This window comes from Hyperolius riggenbachi, chromosome 5 (assembly GCF_040937935.1).
Source record: "Hyperolius riggenbachi isolate aHypRig1 chromosome 5, aHypRig1.pri, whole genome shotgun sequence".
Taxonomy (NCBI): Eukaryota; Metazoa; Chordata; class Amphibia; order Anura; family Hyperoliidae; genus Hyperolius; species Hyperolius riggenbachi.
The window spans coordinates 93,663,529-93,691,076 of NC_090650.1; the positions used below are offsets into that span (position 1 = coordinate 93,663,529).

Below are 27,548 nucleotides of genomic sequence, written 5' to 3' on the forward strand. Positions count from 1 at the left end.
AATTGAAGTAGAAAAAGGTTAATATATTTATTTGAAAAATCCACAGACAGTGCAATAAATCCTGTGATTTTATTGCACTGCCTGTGGATTTTTCAAATAAATATATTAGCCTTTTTCTACTTCAATTTGGTCTGGTTTGCGGATCCCTTTTTTGTTCACGTTGCTTGCTTAACAAGTCAAAATTTCATAAATATTTTTGCTTGTCTTGCAAAGTGCTTGCAAACTGAGTTACTCTGAATCCAAGGGTTTTCTGTATGTTTTTATCACATTAATGTAGTGGTATTATATTTTTAAATAAGTGTACAACTTCTCCCTTCCCCTCACGATTTGTATCTTACATGCAGTACACCACTACCTTGAGTACAGCCCAAATCAGAGGAACACCGTGTCCCCACCAACATACCCTTACCGTATTGTCAAAACAATATTGGACGGCACACACAACGTATTACACTGTATAAAATTATACTATTCAAAAGTAAGGGTAACCTTATACATTAGATTTTTGGCCACATCAGGTATCTTTTATCGACTCCAGCATAAAGTACAAGCAGTGGTCTGCAGGTTGGGAATCTTTTGGACAGACAAAAAAAAAAACCAGAATTCCATACATTTACTTATCCTTGCTCAGTTACCACGATGGGTCACTGAACTGAGGTGAGATCCAAACCAAGCATGAACAATGAAGGCTGGTGTATTCGTACTTACCTACTCTGGCTAGTATTACTCCTGAAAACAACAGTATGATGGAGATGTAAGAGTCTGGCTGGTCGCCGGCACGGACACTCTCAAACAACACAGTATTGTTAGTCCAGTGGATAGAGGAGCGGTCTGGGAGGATAGGTTGGTTGATATTCCCTTGAGATGGATATATGTGAAGCTGATTTTGATGCAACTTCTCTGTGTTTAAAGAAGAATTCATACCCGTAAGGACAGAGAAAATGCTAAGGTCAAAAGGACTTCCTGGAGCAAAGACTGAAAATACGCAAAGCATCAGACAACTGACATGGAGGCAACTTGATATGATTCCTGTGACCACTAAGCCATAATGTCTTCTTAGCTTGGTAAACAGAAAGGTGCCCATTAATCCTGAGATAGCGGAGACAGCCATGAGTATGCTAAGCAAAGAGCCACTGATCCCCTGAGTGTAGGCGTAACCTGTAGTGATACAGTCAAAGCCAAGGACCGTGGTGTACAAGAAGGCTAATCCCAAACCCGCTAAAAAGACGGACTGCCTGTAGTAGGACTTCCAGCCATCTGTACAAGTGCGCAGCACACGGTGCAGTTTCTGAAAGCAGACAGGGGCCGATGACGTGCGTTCTGCAGAAGGTTCTCTAGTCCGGGCTCTTTCCCTTGATGAAGTAGGGATGGCTGGTGTGCTAATGAAGTCACCTATGGCTGAGCAGATAGGCAGATCACCTGCAAAGTAATAGAGATATGTCCTTAATAAAGCTACATACAGAATCTAGGTAGGCCAGGCAGAGCAATCTAGCTATTATCTTTAATCTGCCCAGTTGACTCAGATATATACACTTGAGTGAGTTGAATGACATGTCTATTTTGGTGAGCAGTGTTAGCTGTGTAGCACAGGGGATGCCTGGATTGAAAGCAAATTGACATCAAATTCTATCAAACTGTGGTTTTAGAAAACAGAAATGTAAAGTATGTATGAGGCTTAAAGAGAAACCAAGGCATGAATATATACTTAAGGAGAGGGAAGCCTCTGAATCCTCCAGAGGCCTGCCATGCTGTTCTCCAGTCCTTCACCGCTGCCGAGGACCCTCCAGCTGATCTGAGCCACGCTCCTCTTCTGGCACAAACGGCACCGGAAGTAGCACAGAGACACCTGTGCACGAGCGGCTCCGGTTTACAGTGCAGGCACAGCTGTACCCAACCCAAGCAGATGCTGCACTCGTGCTCAAAGAGGGGCACAGGCCAGATCAGATTGCTTACAAGCCTTTGTCAGTAATCTTTGGAGGGTTCACTGGAGGCACTGGGGGACTGGAGGACACAGAGAGAAAGATTATTAGGATCCAAAGGCTTGTTTCTTCTTAGGTAGATATGTGATTTTTGTACCCGAACCTTCGGCTTTAGTATATTTTAATGGCAAATGGAAACCTTTCACTTCCCCTTACCCAACCTCATTCTCACATCTGTGATTGCCATGGAAACAATAATTTGAAATCAATGCTCTTTCCAGTTCAGAATGCTAACTCATATCTGTTAGGATATTTAGTTTCAAGGAGTCATAGCTTCATATCTGCACTGTCCCAGCACTTTAATGACCTACCATCAAGTTTAACCCTCTTAAAGCATCTACCTGACAGGATCATTGTATCATATTCCTACATCTAGCAGTCATAGAAGTGGATTCCCTTCAAAGTTAAGAAAGCATCCAAACCATTTTTAAAAGTATAGAATTTGCCATAACTGCTTTTTTTGTGGTAAGATATTCCACATTTTATCCATTCTGAATGCAAGAACAACACCTTTCTACCCAGGAAGGATCTTCCTTCCATACGCATATCCTATCCTTTTATCCTTAATACAGATCTCAGGATAAAAAGCTCACCTGCCAAGCTTTTATTTACAAATATTAATCAGGTCACCTCTTAGTTGTCTTTTTTTCCAAGCTAAATAAGCCCAGTTTGTCCATGCTTTCTTGATAAGTGAGACCTTCCATTCCCCTGATTAATTTAACTACCCATTTTGTACCTGTTCTAAAACATCCTTCTTATAGTTCTTCCTACTGTATACTGTGGGATCCAAAACTGTATCCTACACTGCAGAGGTGGCCTCACAGGTAATTTATACAGAGGAAGTAGTATACTAGCATCTCATGATTCCCATTTCCCATTTATGCTTCCCAGAATTGTATTTGCTTTAACTACAGCGGCTTGGCATTGAATGTGGTTGCTTAACTTGTTATCGACCAGTATACCCAAGTCCTTCTCAAAGTCTGACGTTCCCAGCCATATGCCATTTATTTTAAATGCTGCTCAGCCTCTGCAATGTCCAACGTGCATGACCTTACATTTATCAACATCTTCCTTGCAACCACTGATATACTAATCTAAACCCTTAAAAAAACCTGAACTGAAAATTAAAAGTCAAAATAAGCATACACAAGTCATACTTACCTTCCATGTAGTTTACTCCTCAGTGTCTTTCTCCTGTCCCACGTCCTGTTTGTTCACTGTGATCAAAGGAAATTTTCCGTCCTCCATTTTGAAAATGGCCATTACCCATAACAGCTTTCTGGTCAGCACACAGTTAAACTGTAACATCGCCCACTTGAGCCATAGAGAAACATGGACATTACCTGGTACATCAGTTTTCCTCTCAGCTATAACTGACAGCAACTGATATTTTACTGACAGCAACTGATATATTTCAGATCTGACAAAATATTGTCAGAACTGGAAGGGATTATTGTCAGAAGAACATGGTGAGCTATGGGGGGGAACTGATGGCAAGGTAACTATGTAATGTTCATTTGAAGTTACTTCATGTGTTTATTTTAAATATTTTTACTCAGTACAGGTTCTCTTTAAAGCAGCAGGGTCAGCCATACTATGCTAAATCCAGACTGCAAACACAAATTGGGCTACGCACAACTTCTTAATGATCCAGTAGAAAACTATTTATTAAACAGCATAATTTTTCCGTGACACAAATAACGGAGATCCACATAGAGCAAAACATCTCAACAAAAAGCCAGGAAAAAAAAACACATATATAAGTAGATAACGACTTGTTCTACTTACATAACAGATGTATTGTACTGTCCATGTTTTGATTTAAGTTAATTTTATATATTAAATAAAGAGAATTCTGTTCCTGGCATTTGCCATCTCTATTCCCTCTGACCGAAGCAATCCTGATTATATTTCCCCTCTTACTTTTTTTTTTCTCCTAGAATCTGCACTGTCATATCTAGCTCGCTTTGTAAACACATGAGAGCACAGGCATAGATCGTATTTCAGCAGCACTGAACTGCCCTCAGCCAATCAGTGAGGAGCAGGAATGTGGGAAGGGTGATGACAAGCTTCCCTATCTCGTTGGCAATGGCAAAAATAGAGCCTGGCTGACTGGGATAAGATTTATAACAGCAGAAACATTTCTGAATAGATTTCAGTGCTTGCAATGCAGGGTGAGGTTCCAAGCTGCATAATGAACACAGTGCAGTGGGTAAATGGAATTTGATTTTGTGCCTGACAATCCCTCTTTAAGATTTGATACAGAGTACAACGACACAGAACATACCTTGAACATTGATAAGTTCCAGCTGTCTTTCTATGTAATGCTCCCCTACAGGTTGATGAGATTTTATAGCCAGCTGAGGTACCATTTTGTAAACTCTAGAGAGGAAGATGAATTCCACCAGGAGTGACACGAGGTTCCAGCCAAGAATGAATCCACAGCCGACCACATTAGAAGCCCAAGTCATCACCTGACCCACCGATAATGGGGCAAAGATATTAATGACTTGATCCATCCTTCTAACAGTTGCATTCATTCCTAGAGTTTGGAGATAAAACAAATTTACAAAATCTGTAATATGCTTTATGGGTGCTAAAATATTTAATTATTGCTATTATGCATTGTGCGCTTGACAACAGGCATATTATTTTTATATATTTTATTTTGTATTTATACCATGCTGGCATCTTGCACTATGCTTTACAGCGTATACAGTATAGTCATGTCACTCACTGTCCTTTAGAGGAGCTCACAATCTGAATCAAGTTCATATGTCCATCACAGTCTAAAGGTGGCAACACACTATACAATTTTTTTAAATATCTGTTCAATTCAAGAAAAGCAATCAATTTTTTTGACGGATTGTAAAAATTTAAAAATCTAACCAATGTATCACACACGTGTTAAATTTTTCCCCAATCATGAATAAAATAATTGAAAGCTCAGCAAAAAATTGATTGGAACTGTACATCAAGTAATTGACAATCCATTATACACCATACAGTTCTTGATAAAGTTGATCTGAAATTTCTAACATGCCCAATCTCCCTAAAATAACAAAACCGGGAAATTTGATCAGATTTATCGATCGAAAACAAAGAAAAACTCTTGATTTTTTGGGACAACCAATCGAAATTATCGAATTGTTGAAAAATTGGATCTTTTAATTGTATGGCGTGTGGTTACCTTCAGGCCTGGTATACACCATGTCAATTTCCCGTCAGAACAGGAATTCCTAACACAACGCGTTAATGTACAAACTTAATTTCGCATAAACAGTGAAAAATTATAACTGTCCCTGACATAATTGTGAAAATTCTACATTAAAATTTGAAGCAAAAAAGTGAATATCAAACCGAAATTGTAACCTAGTGAACATATTTTCTCAAATTCACACTAACCATATTTAAACTTAGTTAGTGTGAAAATGTATACTATAATTACAATTTTACTATTTTACAATGCAAACTCAGAATCTGTGAAATTTGGAATTTCGGCCAATTCAGAATTCGGCAATTCAAACTATTCATGAGTTACAGAAAACCAGAACATACAGGATATTTTTGTAATGGTCACAAAAAAACTGGAAATCACCTTGCTTGAAAAGCACTGCAAATTATTCTAGATCCTTTATGAAAAAACGGAGCTGCCATAGGCCACCAACAATAATAAAAGCCACATTTTGCTGCATGAAAGGGAAATTTGGCCGCACGGGGGTGGCCACCAAATTTTGCCTTCTTTGCTGCAAAACGTGGCTTTTAGCATAGCCGCGAAATGCAACTATGAAGGTTCATTTTAATGCCCGGAGGCGCCCGATTACCGGCAAGAGGGGGTCATTATCAGCTTTGCGGAAGGGGGGGAAAGCTTTAGGAGGGGAATTTAGGGTTAGGTGCCACCGGGGGGGGGGGGGGGGATCTTAGGGTTAGGCACCACCAGGAAGAGGTTAGGTTTAGGCACCATGAGGGGGGGTGTCACGGTCTGTTCTTGGGCAGGCTTGGCAGCCGGTACTTACTGATGTCCGCGGGTCCTGGGGCATGCTATCGGCCTCCTGGAAACAGGATCCGGTGGTGTGCGTCTGCGTGTGTTGCTGCGTGCGCGCCTGGCCTCTGCACCGGAAGTTGTGGTGGCGGGTGTGTCCGTGCACGCACGCGGAGGGACTTCCGCGTGTACATGTAATCCCGCTTTGAAGTACGCATGCGCGGGCATATGCGTACGTCATTACGCATGACGTAATTAGCGCCAAACGGCCTATTTAAGCCTGCTGAGATCAGTGCTCGGCGCTGTAGTCTTGCAGCAAGTTCCCTGTATCTCCTGTGACGTGACTTAGTGTCTGCCTGCCTGATTTGTCCTGTTTCAATGCTGACCTTGGCTCGTCTGACTGCCCGCTTTGTTACCGACCCTGGCTTTGTACGACTACCCGCTTTGTTGCCGACCCTGGTCCGTCTGAATACCCGATTTGTTGCCGAACCTCTGCCCGTCCGAGAACCTGCCTCGCTGCCCGAACCCTGCTGCTTGTCTACTCACCTGTCCTTCGGATTGTTCCAGATTCAAGTTCCTGCTGGTTGGTCAAGTCCCTGCACTACCAGACTTGACCCGCGGGGGCGCTTCAGAGCCGCACTGGTCACACGCTTCGGTGTCACGCCATTGGTCCTGCTAGCGCTCCTGCCCTTTGTCAACTGCTTGCCGCTGTACCCACTCCAGGGCCTCCAGTTGATAACCCGCAAGAGTTGCTGTCCTCGGCACATCGGTCTCCATCAGAAGAGGTACGTTACAAAAGACTACAGCCATCGAATGGAGACCGCCGAGGCAGCAAATATCCTGAGTACCCTATGCAAGCAGGTCTCAGCCCTGACCGAAGCAATTAAGGAACTCCAGTCTAGTCACATTCAGCTAGAAGGCCGAGTGAATACCATTGCCAATGTAGTTCCTCAAACACCTCCTCCAACGCCAGCAGCTTCCATTAACACCAGTAATCCGGCGCCTGTTGAGACGGTTCCTGCCATGCCGTATCTTCCTGAACCCCGGGTGCCTGTACCAGAACGATTTAACGGAGATCGCACAAAGTTTCAAGCATTCAAACATGCCTGCGAACTATTTTTTCTATTGCAGCCTCGCACCTTCACGGATGAAGCAACTAAAGTGGGATTCGTGATTTCTCTTCTTCAAGGGGAACCTCAGACCTGGGCCCATCAACTTATGGACCAAAAACATGCCTCCCTAGCCAATTTGGAAGCTCTCTTTAAGGCAATGGCCGTGCTTTTTGAGGATCCTCAGCGTAGTTCCACTGCAGAGCTCTCTCTTCACCACTTACGCCAGGGGCGGCGACCCATAGAAGAGTACACATCGGAATTCCGAAGGTGGGCTGCAGATACTGATTGGGGGCAACCTGCCTTGAAGTTTCATTACCGTATGGGCCTTTCTGATTACATCAGGGATGAGCTGGCCCGTACTGGACTTCCTGCTACCTTAGACGAATTAATACTATCAGCCATCCAGATTGACCGCCGTCATAGAGAAAGGCAGATGGAAAAAGGGGGAGCTAGCACTAGTCGATCTCTATTTCCTACCATTCCTCCTGCTCCAGTATTAACCCAGCAACCTGTAGAGGATCAGCCCGAACCCATGCAATTAGGAGTGATTCGTCCGGCCCTAACTAGTGAAGAGAGGAATAGACGACGTCAACATAACTTGTGCTTCTACTGTGGAGCTTCTGGTCACTTCATAGGAGTCTGTCCTACTCGTCCATCTGGTAAGAAGGTCTCTATTGAGGCTCGACCGCTAGATCCTATCAAAATATCTGCTAATCATTTTTCTATCCCTGTTTATTTTCAGCTTCCCGGAAGAACCGTTAAGACCTCTGCCATAATCGACTCTGGGGCCTGTAGTTGTTTTATGGACATTTCCTACGCTAACACTCATCAAATCCCAACTCAAAACCGTAGAGAACCTCTCTTAATCCATCTGGCTGATGGAACCTCGATTAGTTCTGGACCTGTTACACTGGAAACCCAGCCAATCAGTACTTCAATCTGCAATAACCACCAGGAAATCCTTAAGATGGACTTAGTCTCTTCCCCTCTTTACCCAGTAATATTGGGGTTGCCGTGGTTACGGGCACATAACCCCACCATTGACTGGTCATTAGGGCTCATCTCCTTTGACTCCGTCTACTGTAACAGCTGCTGCACCCTATCCAGTTCCGCATCATCTGGACCTCTACTTTGTTCATCTGCCTTACAGGAAATCATTCCGGAACAATACCACGCATTTCTGGATGTATTTGATAAGAAGGGAGCTGACCAATTACCACCTCATCGGCCTTACGACTGTCCGATTGATTTACAAACGGGGGCGAAGATTCCCTTTGGACGCATGTTCCCTTTATCTGATCCTGAGCAGGAAGTTTTGAAACAATATATAGAAGAAAATCTGAAGAAGGGATTCATCCGCCCTTCCTCTTCTCCTGCAGGTGCGGGCATCTTCTTTGTGGAAAAGAAAGATAAAACATTGAGACCCTGCATTGATTATCGAGAGTTAAACAAAATTACCATCAAGAATAGGTATCCCTTGCCCTTGGTACCAGAGCTTTTCCAGAAACTACGCGAGGCAAAGATTTTTACTAAACTTGACCTTAGGGGAGCCTATAATTTAATCCGAATCCGAGACGGGGACGGAAAACCGCTTTTAGATCCCGATACGGTCATTTTGAATACCTTGTAATGCCGTTTGGACTTTGTAACGCTCCTGCGACCTTTCAATACTTTATTAATGATGTGCTTAGAGAATTAATTGATCATTTCATCATTGTCTATTTAGATGATATCCTGGTATTCTCCTTTTCATTGGAAACTCATCGGGGACAAGTTTGTCAGGTTCTTTCTCAATTAAGAATTCACCAACTTTACGTCAAAGCTGAGAAATGCGAATTTGAAAAACAATCTATCCAGTTTCTCGGTCTCATCATTTCAGCAAACGGCTTCACCATGGATCCCCAAAAGATTTTGTCTATTCTCAATTGGCCACCTCCTACTAACAAAAAGGCAATTCAAAGATTTATCGGATTTGCAGACTTTTACAGGAGATTTATCAAGAACTTCTCTGCTGTTATCCTTCCAATCACTCAACTCACTCGTAAACAGGTTCATTTCTGCTGGTCTCCTGAGGCCCAGTTGGCTTTTGATAGATTAAAGAAACTCTTCACTACCGCTCCGATCTTAAGACATCCCGATCCCAAATTACCGTATGTTCTGGAGGTTGATGCATCAGAGTCTGCAGTGGGGGCAGTCTTATCTCAAAGACATGGCGAAAAGTCTCTTCTTCATCCAGTGGCTTTTTTCTCAAGGAAACTCTCCGATGCTGAGAAAAACTATGATGTGGGAGATAAGGAACTTCTGGCAATTAAAGTGGCGTTGGAGGAGTGGAGATATTTGCTTGAGGGTGCTGCACATGACATTCTTATTTTTACTGACCACAGGAACTTGGAGTACCTCAAATCAGCTAAGAGGCTAAACCCTAGGCAGGCCAGGTGGGCACTTTTTTTTTCAAGATTTTCCTTCCACATTACCTATCGACCTGGATCAAAGAATATTAAGCCTGATGCATTATCTCGTATGTTCCCGGAGGATGAAAATATGCACTCCCCACCTGATACAATCCTGTCCAGTCATAATTTCTTACTGATCCAACCGGAACTGATTAAACAGATTCGTCAGTCAACTGTTACACTTCCTGACAAATACCGTTCTGAGATGACACAGAAGGAGGGTCTTTGGCTTTTCAAGAATAAAATTTTTGTTTCAGAGCAATTCCGGCCCATGGTTCTCAAGCTATGCCATGATCATCCACTAGCGGGTCACTTTGGAAGTTTCAAAACAAAGGATCTGGTCCAGAGGAACTTCTGGTGGCCTGGTCTCGCTAAAGACTGCAAGAGGTACGTGAATTCCTGTCAAGTTTGTAGTCGTTGCAAGGGGTCAAGACTTAAGCCTTGGGGTTTGTTGGACCCATTACCTATCCCGTCTAGACCTTGGCTCTCTATATCTATGGATTTTATTGTTGAATTACCCACTTCTGAGGATTATGACACAATCTTTGTAGTAGTGGATCGGTTATCAAAAATGGCTCATTTTGTGGCTATGCAGGGGACACCTTCAGCTAAGTCCACTGCTTCAGCCTTTGTAAAGGAAATCATCAGGCTCCATGGAATCCCAGATGACATCATATCTGACAGGGGCTCTCAATTCACATCCAAGTTTTGGAAAGCCTTATGTAAAATCCTCAAGATTCAGCTTAATTATTCCTCTGCATACCACCCTCAATCCAATGGCCAGACGGAACGAACCAATCAGACATTAGAACAATACCTAAGATGCTTTGTCTCCTTTTCACAGGATGATTGGTACCCACTACTTCCGCTAGCAGAATTTTCTTACAATAATTCTATTCACTCATCAACTCAACAATCCCCCTTCTTTGCAAACTATGGTTTTCATCCATCATTTCTGCCTAATTTTGTTGGTCAGTCTTCAGTTCCTGCTGCACAAGAGATGGTCACTTTCTGGTCCACCAACAATAAATTTCTCCAAGACAATATGGCTCGTGCCCAGGTCGCTTTCAAGAAATACGCCGATTGTCATAGAAGAAGGGACCCGGAAATTAAGGAAGGAGAGCTGGTTTGGCTCTCCACTGAGAATATTAAACTGGCTTGCCCTTCTCGGAAATTGGGTCCCAAGTTTATGGGTCCTTTCCCTGTCAAGAGAAGAATTGGGCGTGTAGCCTATGAATTAGGACTTCCAAGTACACTTAGAGTGCATCCGGTGTTTCATGCATCTTTACTCAAACCTGTATCTACTGAACCATTCCCTAATCAATTACAAGATCCTGTTCCTCCTGTCATGGTGAATGGAGAGGAGGAATTCGAGGTCGAGGCAATCCTCGACTCCTGAAGACGAGGCAGGGCTCTTCAGTATCTGATCAAATGGAAGGGGTATGGACCTGAGGAGAATTCCTGGCAATCAGAAAAGGATGTACATGCACCCAGGTTGGTCAGAGACTTTCATCACAGATTTCCGGGTAAGCCAGGTCCCAGAGGGCATCCGGAGGCTGCCCCTTAGGGGGGGGCATTGTCACGGTCTGTTCTTGGGCAGGCTTGGCAGCCGGTACTTACTGATGTCCGCGGGTCCTGGGGCATGCTATCGGCCTCCTGGAAACAGGATCCGGTGGTGTGCGTCTGCGTGTGTTGCTGCGTGCGCGCCTGGCCTCTGCACCGGAAGTTGTGGTGGCGGGTGTGTCCGTGCACGCACGCGGAGGGACTTCCGCGTGTACATGTAATCCCGCTTTGAAGTACGCATGCGCGGGCATATGCGTACGTCATTACGCATGACGTAATTAGCGCCAAACGGCCTATTTAAGCCTGCTGAGATCAGTGCTCGGCGCTGTAGTCTTGCAGCAAGTTCCCTGTATCTCCTGTGACATGACTTAGTGTCTGCCTGCCTGATTTGTCCTGTTTCAATGCTGACCTTGGCTCGTCTGACTGCCCGCTTTGTTACCGACCCTGGCTTTGTACGACTACCTGCTTTGTTGCCGACCCTGGTCCGTCTGAATACCCGATTTGTTGCCGAACCTCTGCCCGTCCGAGAACCTGCCTCGCTGCCCGAACCCTGCTGCTTGTCTACTCACCTGTCCTTCGGATTGTTCCAGATTCAAGTTCCTGCTGGTTGGTCAAGTCCCTGCACTACCAGACTTGACCCGCGGGGGCGCTTCAGAGCCGCACTGGTCACACGCTTCGGTGTCACGCCATTGGTCCTGCTAGCGCTCCTGCCCTTTGTCAACTGCTTGCCGCTGTACCCACTCCAGGGCCTCCAGTTGATAACCCGCAAGAGTTGCTGTCCTCGGCACATTGGTCTCCATCAGAAGAGGTACGTTACAGGGGGTCTTAGCGCTAGGCACCACAGGGGGGGGGTTAGGGTCTAAGGTTAGGCACCACCAGGAGGGGGTTAGGTTTAGGCACCACCGGGGGGAGGTCTTAGAGGGTTAGGCACCACCGGGGGTTGTTTTAGTGTTAGGCACCTCCTGGCAGGGGGTCTTAGGGTTAGGCACCACCAGGAAAGGGTTATGTGTGAGAGTAGGGTTAGGTTCAGCCATAGTAAAATATCAGTAAATATTACCGATATTTTACTATCAAAATCCAGTAGTAGATTATCACTAAGTTTAGTGTTATTTTACTAGTGGCAATCCCCTGCGCCCTTTTTTGCAGACGCCTTTTTTCATGTATGCCTGCACAAATACACCCCATTGTAACAAATCTTTCAAATGTCTTGATTACAACTAAATGAATCCGTGCGAAACTAGATGTCCTCCTCTATCATTTATTATTATCAGAAAACGACTCACTCAGAGCAGAATGAGGCAGTGAATCAGAGACGAGTTATCGCTGTGTGTAGCTCAGGGTATTTTGCATACATTTTGCATAATTTCCTAATTCTTAGGGAATTTAATGTGGATTTATGGCACGATAAATGTAACATCTATTTCCATATAAAATACCTAATTTTGCAAAATGTATGCTCATGCAAAGGATCTGCAATCTGTGTGCCTATATCCTAAGGCTGGCAGTCCTATAGAAGCAGGAAAACATATGTAACAACAGCAAGAACATCTGAGCAATTACTGAGTGTTTGAATGCACAAAAAGCTTAATCACCTAATGTTGTGAGATCTTTTCCAAACATTTAGCTAGGAGTACATCAAATGACTTTGTTTCTCAACTTTACAATTATGGTAGATTTAATGGCGTACCTATTAAATAGCTGCCGGGAGATTTCAGTGCAGGGGAAAGCCGATATACGGCTCACCCTGCTCCTGCACATGTCCCGGCGGTGTTAATTACTATTCCCCCTCCATACCGCCATGGATGGGGGGAAAAACTTAATTTGGCTTTCAGCTATCGCTGGCGGCTGAATTACAGTGTTTTTGGTGTGATTTGTGCTCCGTCTTCTGACTAAGCGCTGCTATAGCTGTAATTCCTATTACAGGTTATGGTGGTGCCGGCTGCGTCCAAATTTCTTGCGCTGTTTTTACAGAACTCCAATTTAATGACCCTAAAATGTTTTCAATCCGTCAGATAAGACCGATAATATTTACCTGTCAGTAGGGATGGTCAATGGGATGCAATTAATTAATTCAGTTGATGCAAGCTTATACAGATTTATGCCATTTGAAAAGCGAGCAAATGATTAATGCCAAAATGCTAAATTTGCATACAAAATGTGATTAACCCCCCCCCCCCCCCCCATCAACTGCGTCTCATTGACCATCCCTACCTGTCATTGATACGTCAACTACAATTGCTCTTTAGGACTTGGTTACTGGTATAATCAGCCACAAGAGACGGTACCCAATTTATTGCATCACCCCTGCATTGCGTGTGACTACGGGCAGTGACGGTGCTATAGATCTCAAGGCAGTACTGGTGTACCAGCTACACAACATTAGATTCCCACTAGATCTCCCTGATATTAATTATTGGCCTGGCTTATCACTTTTGCACCATTCAGTAGAAATCAGAACAAATATTAATTGTAATGCCATCACCTATAGCTTTGTACAGCATGATGCAGTAAAAAGCTACGCAGCTGTCAATGATGGGCTGCTCACCCTCACGTATGCTTTATCAATAAAAAGATACTTTCCCATCCAAGCTTTGATTAATATTTTGATCATGAATACATTGGGGTGGTACTAGTTTTTAATAGACATAGGCAAACGCAGGTGGGGGGATTACAGCTGCCCAGAATCCCCCTCAGACCAGGGCCGGTGCAGTGTCTGGGGACAGGCACAAGCTGAAACACCAGAATATCTGCAGGTATCCTGCAGCTCACAGTACTGCCTCCTGTCAGGTATGAGCACAGCTCTGTGCCCTGCTGTGGGAATGCTTCACTTTCCCCTTCATTATCAATGTCTGCTGTCCTCATTATTATCTGTATCCAAACTGCTCCTGATCAATCCCGTTGTCAGTCAGTCAGACGGGAAATTGTATTATGTGTACCCAGCATGATGTCCTACCATATTATTATACTGTATTGTGCATGGCTGAGGGAGTCCTTTAAAGAAATCCCCCCCTTGAAAATCCTGAGTTTGCCCCTGATAGGCGTTCATTTGTTTCTGTCAAAAGTCTAATCTATTAAAGGAAACCCGAGGTGTGAGATCTATGGAGGCTGCCATCTTTGCTTCCTATGAAACAATACCAGTTGCCTGGCTGTCCTGCTGATCTTTCTGGTCAGTAGGGTCTAATGCTGGGTACACACGGTATGATTTTCTGTGCAATTTTCTGACCCGATCGTTTTTTTCTGCACGATTCTGCGCTCAATTCTCTTATTTCCATTTGTTTTTCTTATCTTTTTCCATTCACTGTTATGAGAAATTGAGCGCAGAAAGAATCGGGAGTAATATCGGATATGACAGATTTTATCAATCGGATCCATCTATCGCACGGAAAAACGTACCGTGTGTATTAGGCATAATGCTGGGAATACACCATGAGATTTTTGGGGAGATAGATGGTTCGATAGATAATTTCCAACATGTCCAATCTGTTTTTACATCGTTTTTCTGATCGATTTCTGATAGAAGTGAATGGAAATTGATCAGAAAACGATTGGAAAAATCGATCGGACAGTAAATCTGCTGAAAAATCTCATCGTGTATCCCAGCATGAATCACACACCTGAAACAAGCATGCAGTTAATCTTGTCAGATTTTTGTCAGAAACCTCTCATCTGCATGCGTGCTCAGGGTGTAGGGCTGTATTAGAGGCAGAGGATCAGCAGAACAGCTAGGCAATTATTTAAAAGGAAATAAACACATCAGTCTCCATATCTCTCTCACCTCGGGTTCCCTTTAAAAACATTTTAAAGTGTATGTTTTTACTATTTACTCCTTTTTCCTAGCATTGACCTTCTTCCTTGGCCTGTCTCTTACACAGACCCCACCCCCTCCGCCTATGCGTCTAAATGTGTACGCAGACACACAAATATCGTTGTCCGTAAAGATCATGCTCGGTACGTGAGCACTGTGTACTGTTCTATGGAAGGGTGAGAAGGGACGACAGAACAGCAGATCATGGAACAGGTTCCCGCAGTCCTACTCCATATTAATCCAAGACCACTTCCTATTATTTACCAGCTTTGTACTTGTATTGCGTAATGTATAGATTCCAATTCCATTTTTTTCTGTGTGCTTATCAGAGCTAGATCATCTATGAGCCAAGCTAGGCATGTGCCTGGTTACTCCCCTCCACCTTACCAAATAACACAGTTGGCAAACAGGACAACCAAAGCTGCTACCATGCCTAGGGCCCCATTTCATTTGCATACATCTGTAGCTGGTGTGTGTGAGTGTTTGTGTGTGTGTGTGGGGGGGGGGGGGGGGCTAGATTAGATGTATACACACACACACACACACCAAGGAGCGAATTTATTTTCCAAATGTATCACAAAGTGGCACTTCGGGGGGGGGGGGGGGGGGTGAATAAGACAGAAGAGGGGATTTTGTTTGGAGGGGCTCTGGCTGATTGATTATGGACACTGGCAGGCACACTCTTTAATATGAGAAGAAGAGGCAGACCGGGCACATAGGAATCAAAATTCAAGCTTTATTATACCATAGGCTGACCAGGCGTCCTCTTTTGCCCAGACAGGTCCACTTTTTCAGGCCGTCCTCCAAGGTTTTTAAATTGTCCGGTGAGAGAGCCGAACACAGAGTCGAACACGAGTCTGCCGAGCGGCAGAAGAGCCGCTTGCAGAGACAGAGAGCCAAACACGAGCCGAATCTTTGGGAGCGCAAGCCAGAAGAGCCGATGCTTTAAAGAGCCGGAATTCCCACCACTAGACTGAGTCTTAGTCTAGCGATGAAAATTCCGGCTCTTTAAGCATCGGCTCTTCTGGCTCGTTCAGCTCCCCAAACGGCTCTTTGGCAATCAATCCCTGCTGCTCTGCCTCTGCCCAGGGGCGGACTGGCGTGGGGGATGGGGGGCAATTGCGTGAGCGTGTGGCCCGCAGGAGGAGGAGTAGGATGGAGGAGATCGGGTCGGGTCCAGACACAGCCAGCCAGTGAGGAGATTTGAAATGGCAGAGACTGCCAGAAGAGTCCAGTTCTGCCTCGTGTCTGCAACGTTCTTGTAGAGTGCCAAGTGTCCCCTCAGCTCAGTCCCAGCATCCTGGCTCTTGAAGCTCCGACGGGACAGGGACACACTGGCCGCACAGACACCAGACACCAGAAACTCTAATTGGTAAGCCAGCCGACACCTCCTCTCTCCATTTGTCTTCTGTGTCTTGAGCAGGCAAGCCCTGCTAGCACAGCCCACATCTCTGTCTCCTGTACCCTTTCATTGCTGGTATTAGCTGAATCAGCTTGTTGCAGCACTGGTACATTGTATTTAAAGGAAACATCAGGCTTTTTATAAAAAACAAACAGATCTTATCTGGGGCTTTCTCCTGCCCCTTGCAGCCTATGTGTCCCTCTACTCCCAGATGTTATCCTGGGGTTCCCTCCGTAGCAGTTGGCGACCTGGTGTGGCCGGGAGCATTCTGCGCAGGCGGCATTGCTGCGTGCAGTTGCAGAAGTGGCCAACCTCGCCAGGTCCCCGGTTGCTATGGAGGAGACCCCAGGATAACTTCTGGGAGCAAAGCTGAGGTGGGCTGCCAAGAGCAGGAAGAAACCCCAGATAAGATCTGTCACGCTGGTGCTCTGTGGCTTGTGGGAGCAATTCTCATTGCATTAGTGGGAAAATCTGCTGCCAATAAGATTGCATTTTGTGGGGAAATCTTCTGCGAATCTGATTGCATTTTGTGGTCCGTCGGCCCTCCACCATGTTATCTGGAAAAAAAAACTGCCCTCCATGACCACAAAGTTGGACAGCACACTGCTAAGGTCTTGTATATTTGGCCCCACCCATGACCACGCCCACATACTGTTGTGATCTTCCTCTTTTTTGGAAATCAAAATATGGTCACCCTATTATACCATCAATTGGATAAACACAGACATACGTAGGACTGCAGTGAGGGTTGGTACAACCAGCGGCCTGACACAAGTTTTGCTGAGACTACCACTTTGTAAGTGGCCTTGTATCTGTGCTTTGCTTTTAATCAACTGATGGTCTAATAAATCTTGCATTTTGATTCTTATGTGCTTGACTCCCCTCTTCTTCTCATCAGATCCTTGAGCACCGGTACTGTTGTGCAAGCTTTATTGAGCACCCTGTCTGGGAGGCAGGGGCATAGCAATAGCCATAGCAGCCATAACAGCTGCTACGGGGCCCTGGATCATAAAGTGCCCAGTGGGTACTTAATGTATTCACCATTAACTTTATTTATTTTTCCACCCTTTGACTTTGTCTCAGTGCCCATGAACTATGTACAGTGTTAATTGCATGAGAGTGTAAATTGCCCAATTAACTCATATCCATAGGGTAGGGGCAGGTGGCATTGCTTAAGAGTGCCTCCATCTGAGGGCCCCATGAAAGTTTTGCTATGGGGCCCCATGATCTCTAGCTATGTCACTGCTAGGAGGGTAGCTACTGCCAGCATTTTTTGTCTCAGAGGTCTCCCGCGTACGTGTGCCAGTGTTGAGCATGAGCCATTAAAGGATACCCAAAGTGACATGTGACATGATGAGATAGACGTGTATGTACAGTGCCTAGCACACAAATAACTATGCTGTGTTCCTTTATTTCTTTCTCTGCCTGAAAGAGTTAAATATCAGGTATGTAAGTGGCTGACTCAGTCCTGACTTAGACAGGAAGTGACTACAGTGTAACCCTCACTGATAAGAAATTCCCCTTTTTATCTCTTTCTTGCTCTCAGAAGCCATTTTGTACTAGGAAAGTGTTTTATAGTTGGAATTTCTTATCAGTGAGGGTCACACTGTAGTCACTTCCTGTCTGAGTCAGCCATTTACATGCCTGATATTTAACTCTTTCAGGCAGAGAAAGAAAAAAAGGAACACAGCCTAGTTATTTGTGTGCTAGGCACTGTACATACACATGTCTATCTCATCATGTCACATGTCACTTCAGGTATCCTTTAAATTTGCAAGTAACCATGCAGCTACACTTATTCCTATGGGTGAGTTGTTCTTACCAGCCAGCTGACTTCTGTTATCTCCGGTGAGCACTACAATCCAGTCCTTCTGGATAGTTATGGTCAGCGCTGTACTTGCAAGGTTTGCCAGGTCAGCTAAAATGATAACTACTCCATAGCAGAATACCTGTGAAGCGCAGCATGAAACATCATGTTATTTGTTATAATCATGTCCTGTCACGTTAGTGCTGAACTAATGAAAACATACAGGGAAACATTGGTTGGCGAGCATAAATGAATTCCGGAAACATGCTTGTAATCCAAAGCACTCTTATATCAAAGCACATTTCCCCATAAGGATTAATGGAAACTCAGGTGACTCATTCTACAATCCAAAAAAAGTTATAGAACAATATTTAATACAAAGTACTGTACAAAATAAAAATGTAAACAAGGTTTTCGCTGTACTAAAATCATTGCAGTCTGTTGCCTCAACCCAACCCTTTATGTGTGTGCCTTTAACCACTTGAGGACCTCCTCACGCAAATTGGCGTGAGAGGGGCGGCAGCCCCAGGACCACCTAACGCCAATTGGCGTGCAGTCCTGGGGGTAGAGATTGCAGGAGATCGCGTGCGCATCTCCACATGCATGACAGAGCGGAGCTCCACCATGAGTCTCCAAGCGGTTAGGAGTCTCCCAGATCGCCGCTGGGAGACTCGCTAGGCGGATAGGCATGATAACTGACATCTCTGAGACAGCTTTCTGTATCCTTCCTCTAAACCATGATGGTGAACAATGTTTGTTTTCAGGTCATTTGAGAGTTGTTTTGAGACCTCCATGTTGCTACTTTTAAGAGAAAATTAAAAGAGGAGGGAAACTTACAATTGACCCCCTTAAATACTCTTTCTCATAATTGGATTCACCTGTGTATGTAGGTCAGGGGTCACTGAGCTTACCAAGCCAATTTGAGTTTCAATAATTAGTTCTAAATGTTTTGGAATCGATAAAATTTTGGAATAAGGTGCTGTGGACTGATGAAACTAAAATTTAGTTATTTGGGCCAAATTTATACACCTACCTAATTTATGTTTAAACAGTTTTTGAACACTTTCTGTAAATCCAATAAACTTAATTTCACTTCTCAAATATCACTGTGTGTCTTTCCTATATGATATATTTAACTGACATTTTCCAATGATTTATACAGGAAAATCATGGCGATTAACAAGGTTGTCCAAACTTTCTCATCCCACTGTATTTTTACCTGAGATTAGGCAAATATCCAGGGGGTCTACTTGTTATTAAAGTTGACTTCCAGATCACATGGATCCCATTAAAATTCCCTTCCCTCCTTTACCACTACCACCATTATCATCACCACACCCACCTTACCCTGGGCACCAGAGTGGGAAGGGTAAGGACCCTGCCCATCATTTTGGATAATGGTGTCCTGCAAGGAAAGGGGGGGGGGGGCTTTTCAAACTACCCTAACACCTCCCCCCCCCCCCGCCCTTCCCTTCTTTTGCAGGATACACCTGGCTGGATAGTGTGCTGATTAAGGGCACCACCTTTGGCTTGGGAGATCTGGGTTCGAATCCTGGCTGCAGGGTGGCCTCTTGAGCGTGTCCCAGTGGCTGCAGCTCTTGAGCGCTTTGAGTCTGACAGGAGAAAAGCGCTATACAAATGTTCAGATGATTATTATTATTATTATTATTACCTTATGCATAGTTCTAGGCCATGGTGGTGGATTGTAATTGACATAAAATATGCAACAATTAAGGTTGAGGAAGTAAACTGTTAGGAGCCAACACTGTAAAGTAAAACACAATCCACAGACTTACTGTAAGCCAGCCATGCCATATCTGTTCTATTTCATTCTTGTAGGAGAACACCAGCATAAGGACTATGCAGCAAGCTGTGACGGATGAATTCTGAATGAACAGTGATGCATGAGCAACTGCAGAGATAAGAAAGCCACATTAACTTACAGGTGTTGTAAGTCAAGCTGATCAATGAAAACTTAAACTACAGCAAAAAGTGGAGCAGTCAGTTTTGAGGCTGCGTATCAAAGAACAGACAAGATTTGCTAATGTCTGTACTGACAAAAATATAAAATCTCATTCTTATTTTTAGCCTCACACTCAACGCCAATGATGGAGAGGAAAATTTGTAGTAAACGAAACTCAGCACTAATAAAATATATAAAAGGAACCTCTCCCTAAGGGAGGTTTGTAAATAGTGTGGGCCGATAGGGAGGGTGGCAAGCATTACTTAAGTTAATCTACGTACCCACGTTGCGATTTTTCAAGCAATTTCTCCCACGTGATGAGTGATTGTTTCTGCAATTTTGCAACGTGGGTACATGCGTTCAAATAAACAAATTACATTTTGCAACACGCAGTGATTACAACCATCATGGCAGATCAGATCTTTAAGATCTCATGCAAAGTGCAGCGATTGTTTGAACTCTTGTTTTCACCCATCGCGCGCCATCACATTTTCCCACAGGTAGGAAGATGGATCAGGGAATGCTTGTTCATGGGGACGCATCACTGTGGGTTCCCCAAACTATCTCCCAGTGAGTACAGGCCTTTACATTGAGGTAAATAAGTATTTGATCCCCTGCTGATTTTGCTCGTTTGCCCTCTGATCAATAAATGACCAATCTATAATTGTAATGGTAAGTTTATTGTAGCTGTGAGAGACAGAATAACAAAACAAACAAACAAAAAACAATGCAGTGCACCAAAGTAAGAGCTTGATGTGCATTGTAATGCAGGAAAGAAGTATTTGATCCCCTATCAAAATATGACTTAGTACTTAGTGTATTGTATTTCTTGTATATTGCCTACCAGGTTTGCACACATCTCAGCAAAGATTTTGGGCATACCTCTTTGTAGATCCTCTCCAAGTCAGTGAGGTTTCAAGGCTGATGTTTGGCAGCTCGAACCTGCAGCTCCCTCCCCAGATTTTCCTTTGTATTAAGGTCTGGAGACTGGCTAGGCCACTCTGGTACCATCATGTGCTTCTTCTTGAGCCACTCCTTTCTTGCCTTTGCCTTGTGTTTTGGGTCATTATCACGATGGAATACCCATCCATTACTCTTTTTCAATGACCTGGCTAAGGAAAGGAGGTTCTCCCCCATGACTTGTTGGTGCATTGCTCCATCCACTGTCCCTTCGATGTAGTGAAGGTGTCCTTTTACCTTAGCAGAAAAACACCCCCAAAGCATAAAGTGCTCACCACCATGTTTGACGAAGGGATGGAGTTTTTGGGGTCATAAGCAGCAATCCTTCTTCTCCGAACGTGGCGTGTTGAGTTGATGCCAAAGAGATCAATTTTTATCTCAACTGACCACAACACTTTCACCCAGTTCTCCTCTGTATCATCTAGGCTACTTTCATAGTGGGACGTTGCGTTTTGATGCGACGCTAAAGTCGCAACACAAACTAACAACGCAACGTCCCAAAAATGTCACAACGCAACTCTATGCCCTGTTATCGTCGCATACAGTAGGCATACAGGCAATGAAAAGTATGCTTCCAGGTCATTACTGAGCATGTGCAAACAGTCCACCGCAGTTAATAACATGCATAACGCACAGCATGTAGCACTTTCTAATAATGCTACGGGTTACACACAAATGCAACGTGTGCACTGTGAATTTTGCACAGACTTAAGGTGGCCACTAGCGGTCCAATTTCTAGCAAAAATCGTTCGAGCGAAGTGAAATATTGTAATACATCGTTCACAACACCATCAACAAACTAATCTTTGCTTCCAATCTATCTCAACCAACAAGAAAAATCCAAATTTTGGTTCGATGAAAATGCATTCGGACGGCATTTTTTTCACTCGTTCATAATCGATTGTGTGCACCAATAGAGATTATTTACAACCAATCCGATCAGAATTTCTGATCGCTCGAACGATTTTTCGCTAGAAATTGGACCGTTAGTGGCTACCTTTAGTATTGCTGTGCGTTTGTCCATGTTAAAACATTTTCTAACGTGCGACTTTAACGTCGCACTGTGAAAGAGGCCTTAGATGTGCGATAGCAAACTGCAGATGAGGTTGTACGTGTGCAGGGGGACCTTGCAGGCTCTGCAAGATTTGAGTATTATAGTGTGTTACTAATTATTTTCTTGGTGACTATGGTCCCAGCTGCCCTGAGATCATTGACAAGTTCCTATTGTGTAGTTCTGGGCTGCTTCGTCACCATTCTCATGATCATAGCAACCCCATGAGGTGAGGTCTTGCATAGAGCCCAAGACTGAGGGAGATACAGTTATTTTGTGTTCCTTCCATTTGCGAATTATTGTGCCAACTGTTGTCACCTTCACACCAAGCTGCTTGGCGATAGTCTTGTAGTCTAGTCCAGCCTTGTGCAGGTCTATAATCTTGTCCCTGCAATCCTTGGACAGTTCATTGGTCTTAGCCATAGTAGCTAGTTTGGAATCTGATTGATTGCTTCTGTTCACAGATGTCTTTTATACAGGTTCTGCAACAAGCTGGGCTTAGGCACACTACCCATTACAGGAATCTCATATCGATACCCTCATACAGGTAACCTGAATACAGTGAAGACACCTGGGTGCCTGAAATCTTGCTGGTTTATAGGGGATCAAATACTTATAATGCACATCAACCTCTGACTTTGGGGCACTGCGGTTTTGAGAATTCTTTTATTGTTATTCTGTCTCTCACAGCTACAGTAAACCTACTATTACAATTATAGACTGGTCATTTCCTAGAGGGCAAAACAAGCAAAACCATCATGGGATCAAACAGGGGTGTAACTAGAAATCACTGGGCCCCCCCTGCAAAACTTTGGATGGGGCCCCCTCCGGACAACCCTGTTGAGAACCAATGTTATTCAATTGGCTAGTGCACACTTGAATGAGTTTTCCCCATGCAGATAAAAACAGACAGCAGTGAAGCACTGCACACATTTTCTCTATCAATTACATTCGCTTCTGTGATAGAACATGCATGTTTTCACATATACAGACACACATGGGGCTTAATTCAATAAACCGTGATAACTCATATCACGGCCACACTAGCATTTTTGCTCTCGTTACAACGCTCGTAACTGTTTATGCGCGCAATCGCAAATTTACGTGCGCAAACACAAATTTTCGTATGCGCTTGCGCTCAGAAATTTGCATTTGCGTGCAAAAACTGCACGTTTGTTCCCGTAAACCGTTACGCAAAACGCTGGCGCGGCCTTGATATGAGTTATCACGATTTAGTGAATCAAGCCCATGGTGTGCAGAAAACGCATACAGAAACCCAACAGGCGAGTATACTCCGAGCCTCAGCTTATTACACTCACTCTGTCCATCTCTGGTGGAGCAGAACTGGCTCTGCAGCTTTCTCCAGCATCACTACAGTACAGAGCACTTGGGGTGGAGTAGAGCGGTTGAGGGCGGGGCGCTGTACAGACGAGCAGTGATCTGCATATACTTGTTTCAGGTTTGTAAGTATATTGCAGTCACTATTGCCAGATAACTCACTGGTTCCAGAAACAATGGAAGAGTCCACATTTCTCTTTTTTTTATCAATGCACTTTCACATAGATTGAGTTCTTATTACAGTTACTAGATACCACAATCCTTAATTAACTTTTTCTCCTACGTTTTCTCCTAGACGCTAATTTTTCATCTTCACTTTAGAATAAATTTCCAGCACTTAGCGATTGAAAAAGTACCAAAAAGTGGCTCAAAAAGTGCTGTCAAGTATTACTATTATTTTCTTGCTTGCTGCTGGTTTAAAAGGAATTTTAATTACGGTGTGAAAATATTACCTAGGAGAAAAAGTGAATTCCATACGGGTCCATCCTTCCTGTACTTTATAAAGTCTTAGCCCAACAAGCTAATATAATTTTCATATCTCTACTACTGAACACTGTAAAATGCCACTTACCTTTATTCCTTGGTTTCCTGTCAATCCAGTCACCGATTAAAGCCCCAAATATCAGTACAGAGCCAGCCACCACTAAGCCAAACACAGCTGTGAGCAGCAGGTTATGCCCATACAATTCAATGAGGAATACTGAGATGGCAAAATGCCACATGCGATCCCCCTAATGACAAAATACAGCACAGACAGCTATGTTACTGGCAATCTAAACACAGTTCCAACAATATTCTCATTCATGTTCCATTATACAGTGCAGTGCGCAATATCAGCATTACAGATGTTCCTGATGATCTATTCGAGAAAAGGTAAAGATTTCTCATGGAAAAGGGGATACTGGCAGAGCCAGGACAAGGTCCTCCAGCACCCAAGGCTGAGACATCAAAGTGCGCCCCTCCATCCCTCCCACCCCAGCCGTCACACACTGATTGCTCTTAGACTAAGAGGCGCCCAGGCCCTCAACACCTTATCTCTAGTTATCTGGCTTGCAGTCCCTGTCATGTATCCCCTTTTCTTATTTCTCTCTGCTTCAAACACAATAGGGAAACGATATCTGAGTGAGTTGTGCGCCCCTCCTACACTGCGCCCTGAGGCTAGAGCCTCTCTCGCCTCTGCCTCAGCCCGGCCCTGGATACTGGCTACTATTTGGGATGAAGTTCAGTCCTCCTGGGTTACAGTTCCTCTTTAAGTGAGCTTTACTTAGATGTGGGATTGCCACTTTCTGTAGTGTCACCAATTTCCACAAAATGACTGTTGCTTCTAAACTGTCAATCATTTCTACCAGTAGCCATAAGCACAAATTGTATTGTGTCCGCTTTGCACCTTTGGCATCACAAATTTAAACAGCCAAGCCGTCATTTACACTTATTTTCAAAGGTCCCAATATTGGGTAACACAGAATTCCTTCCCACTCTCCACAGATGGACACAGGAGGAGGGCAACAGGTGGCACCAGCACAACAGGAGTTAAAATTTATTGAAAATCTGTCTGCAATGTGTGGGCTCTGATCAGATTCGATCAGGGAGGGAGTTATCAGATGGCAGATTGAGAGTTCTATGGGCACTGTATTTTATTATCAATGAGATTGATAAGTGATTTTCATAATAGACTTCCATTTTGTATGACTCTGTTACAGAACAGTAATGTTAATGTAACTGTAATAATATTAATAGCAATTGTAACATCACTAACACTTATAAAGTGATCTTACCCATATTGAAAGTGCACAGCTTACGTAGACAAGAAACTTTGGTCCCATGATATAGTTAAACGCTGGACCTGACAATGAAATGCAAATACCTAGTTAAAGGGCAAAAAAAAGAGATCACAGGCCAAACTATAGAAACTGTTCTCTAACCATGGGTGGTGCTACACTGGGGCGCTGCCCCCGCCTCCCCCAAATGCCCCCTTCCACACCCTCTTCCTGCTTAGTAACATACAGTTAACTGTTTCCAGGCTCACAGTGAATAGGATAGGGTCGGTAAAAAACCCTCTATGTCAGCCTGAGTCTATGAAGGCATTAAGGGTCTTATCTATTTGCCATAAATACCTCACAATTCTTTCAAGATTCCTTGTGATTAAAGAAAATGTGTAACTAAAAAAATAGGTCCCCTGGGGGGTACTTACCTCAGGTGAGGGAAGCCTCCGGATCCTATTGAGGCTTCCCCGTCCTCCTGTGTCCCACGGTGGCAGCAATAAAGCTCCCTGAACAGCGGGGATGTAAATATTTACCTTCCCAGCTCCAGCTCAGGCGCAGTATCGGCTCTTCTCTCAGAGAGAGGCAGAAATAGATGATCTGTGTCGGTCCACTCTACTGCGCAAGCGCAAGTCTCCTGCACCTGTGTAGCAGAGCGAACCCGACAGAGATCTGCTATTTCCAACTATTTGTGAGCGGAGAGGCGCAACAGTGCCCCCGCTGGAGCCAGAAAAGGTAAATATTGCACGACCTGACAATCTGTCGCCTGTGCGTTCCGTGGGCTGCAGCGAAACTGCCTTGGGACACAGGAGGACAGCGGAAGCCTCGATAGGACCCAGAGGCTTCCCCCTACCGAGCTGAGTACCCCCCAGGGGAGTTTTTTTTCATTACAGAGTCTCTTTAATATATCTAGATGAGATTTATATTTGCAAAAAAAATCTCTTTACCTCCTTCTGATTGTATGTTTTAACATTGTCAGTCAGCAGGATCGAAAGTCTGAAGAAGGCTTACCAGCTGAAAGCGGTTTTTCTTTGAAATTATCCAATTAGTTAGAGCTTATATTTTCCAGACAGAAAGTTTTGAATCAGGATAATAATCTTGATTCAAAACTTTCTGTCTGTAAAATACAAGCTCCAGTCTCCAGCAATGCTTAGCTACTAAGATAGGGAATTACACACACTGGGCCATATGCAATTCACTTTTTCACCTGAGTTTTCTCCTAGGAGATAATTTTTCATCTTTGATTTGAAATAACTTTTCAGCAATTTTCAACTAAAAAAGTACCAAAAAGATGGTGAAAAAGTACTATCAAAATTATGTTGAGTATGTTCTTGCTTTCTGTTGGCTTAAAAAGCATTTTATTGACAAGTTTAAAATTATGACCTAGGAGCAAACTCAGGTGAAAAAGTGAATTGCATATGGGCCACAGTGTTTCTCTCCCTCCTGCCTCTTCCTCCTCCTCTTGCTTGTAGAGTGGTGAGACACAGGCTGGGGACTGGGATTATTTGTCTGTGATCTGTCCACACAGGAGCAGCTTGCTAGCAAGTAAGGATCAAAGCATACCAGAAAACTAGCCAAGTACATCTGTAGGTAACTTTACCTCAATAATAGCACCATCATTTGGACATTCGGCTCTGCTCAAAAGTTTCAAGAGTTCTATTTAAGATGTTTACATTTGGTTCCTCTCATTGCTGAACAAGTTAGCCTTAATTTTATCACCTGAGTTAGGCAAAAAATATCTAAAGCTCAACATACAAACATTGATTTTGATCACCCAAATGGCCCCCACCAGCCAGCCATCATACCCCATTTGTGCCCCCTCCCAACAATCTGAAGCTGGAGCCGCCTCTGTCTCAAACCATATGATAAGAGAGCAATTGTATAGAGGGACGGCTATACATTGATAATTTTTACCAGTCACAGTCACCCCATTAACTGGTTGCTACTGTAAAGCAAAGTACAGATGTCAAAATGTGTCCCCCAAATCAACCATTTTTTGTGCAAGTGATGAATGTCTATAGATGCCTCCAAACTCCGTCGGCATGGGGCGTTTTTAAGCATAGGCATTCCAGGCCACTGCCTGGAAAGCCATAGGTCCTGAGGGGGGCTTCATGCCCCTGATTAAGCTCCAACCCCAAACTAAGCCCTGCCCATGAACTAGGCCACGCCCCCCACACGTGTTTTGTGCCTACTGTCTTCCTTTGTGCCTCCTTCTGTCCCCTTGTCCCGCCTTCAGTGCCCATGTGCCATCTCTGCCCCCCTGTGCGTCCAGAGATGGATGAAGGTGACATGGTACTCTAAGCCCTAGGTTCTCAACGTGTGCTACGCATACCCCAGGGGGTACGTCTAATGGTTGCAGGGGGTACTCGGGCT

General features: G+C 44.1%; 1 protein-coding gene across 3 annotated transcripts in view; it reads right to left on the reverse strand.

The window, feature by feature from the left end:
• LOC137519679 (ferroportin-like) overlaps window positions 1-27,548 on the reverse strand; it is a 78,443-nt gene that overhangs the window by 33,622 nt on the left and 17,273 nt on the right. The window contains exons 3-8 of one of the 3 annotated variants that reach the window (XM_068238645.1): window positions 25,191-25,258; window positions 23,987-24,146; window positions 19,900-20,015; window positions 18,119-18,245; window positions 4,267-4,521; window positions 709-1,419 (exon numbers count right to left, since the gene is read on the reverse strand). In XM_068238645.1, coding sequence (XP_068094746.1) covers window positions 709-1,419; window positions 4,267-4,521; window positions 18,119-18,245; window positions 19,900-20,015; window positions 23,987-24,146; window positions 25,191-25,258 — 1,437 coding nt within the window. The remainder of the gene's footprint in view (window positions 1-708; window positions 1,420-4,266; window positions 4,522-18,118; window positions 18,246-19,899; window positions 20,016-23,986; window positions 24,147-25,190; window positions 25,259-27,548) is intronic. The other 2 variants (XM_068238646.1, XM_068238647.1) reach the window with 2 other exon arrangements.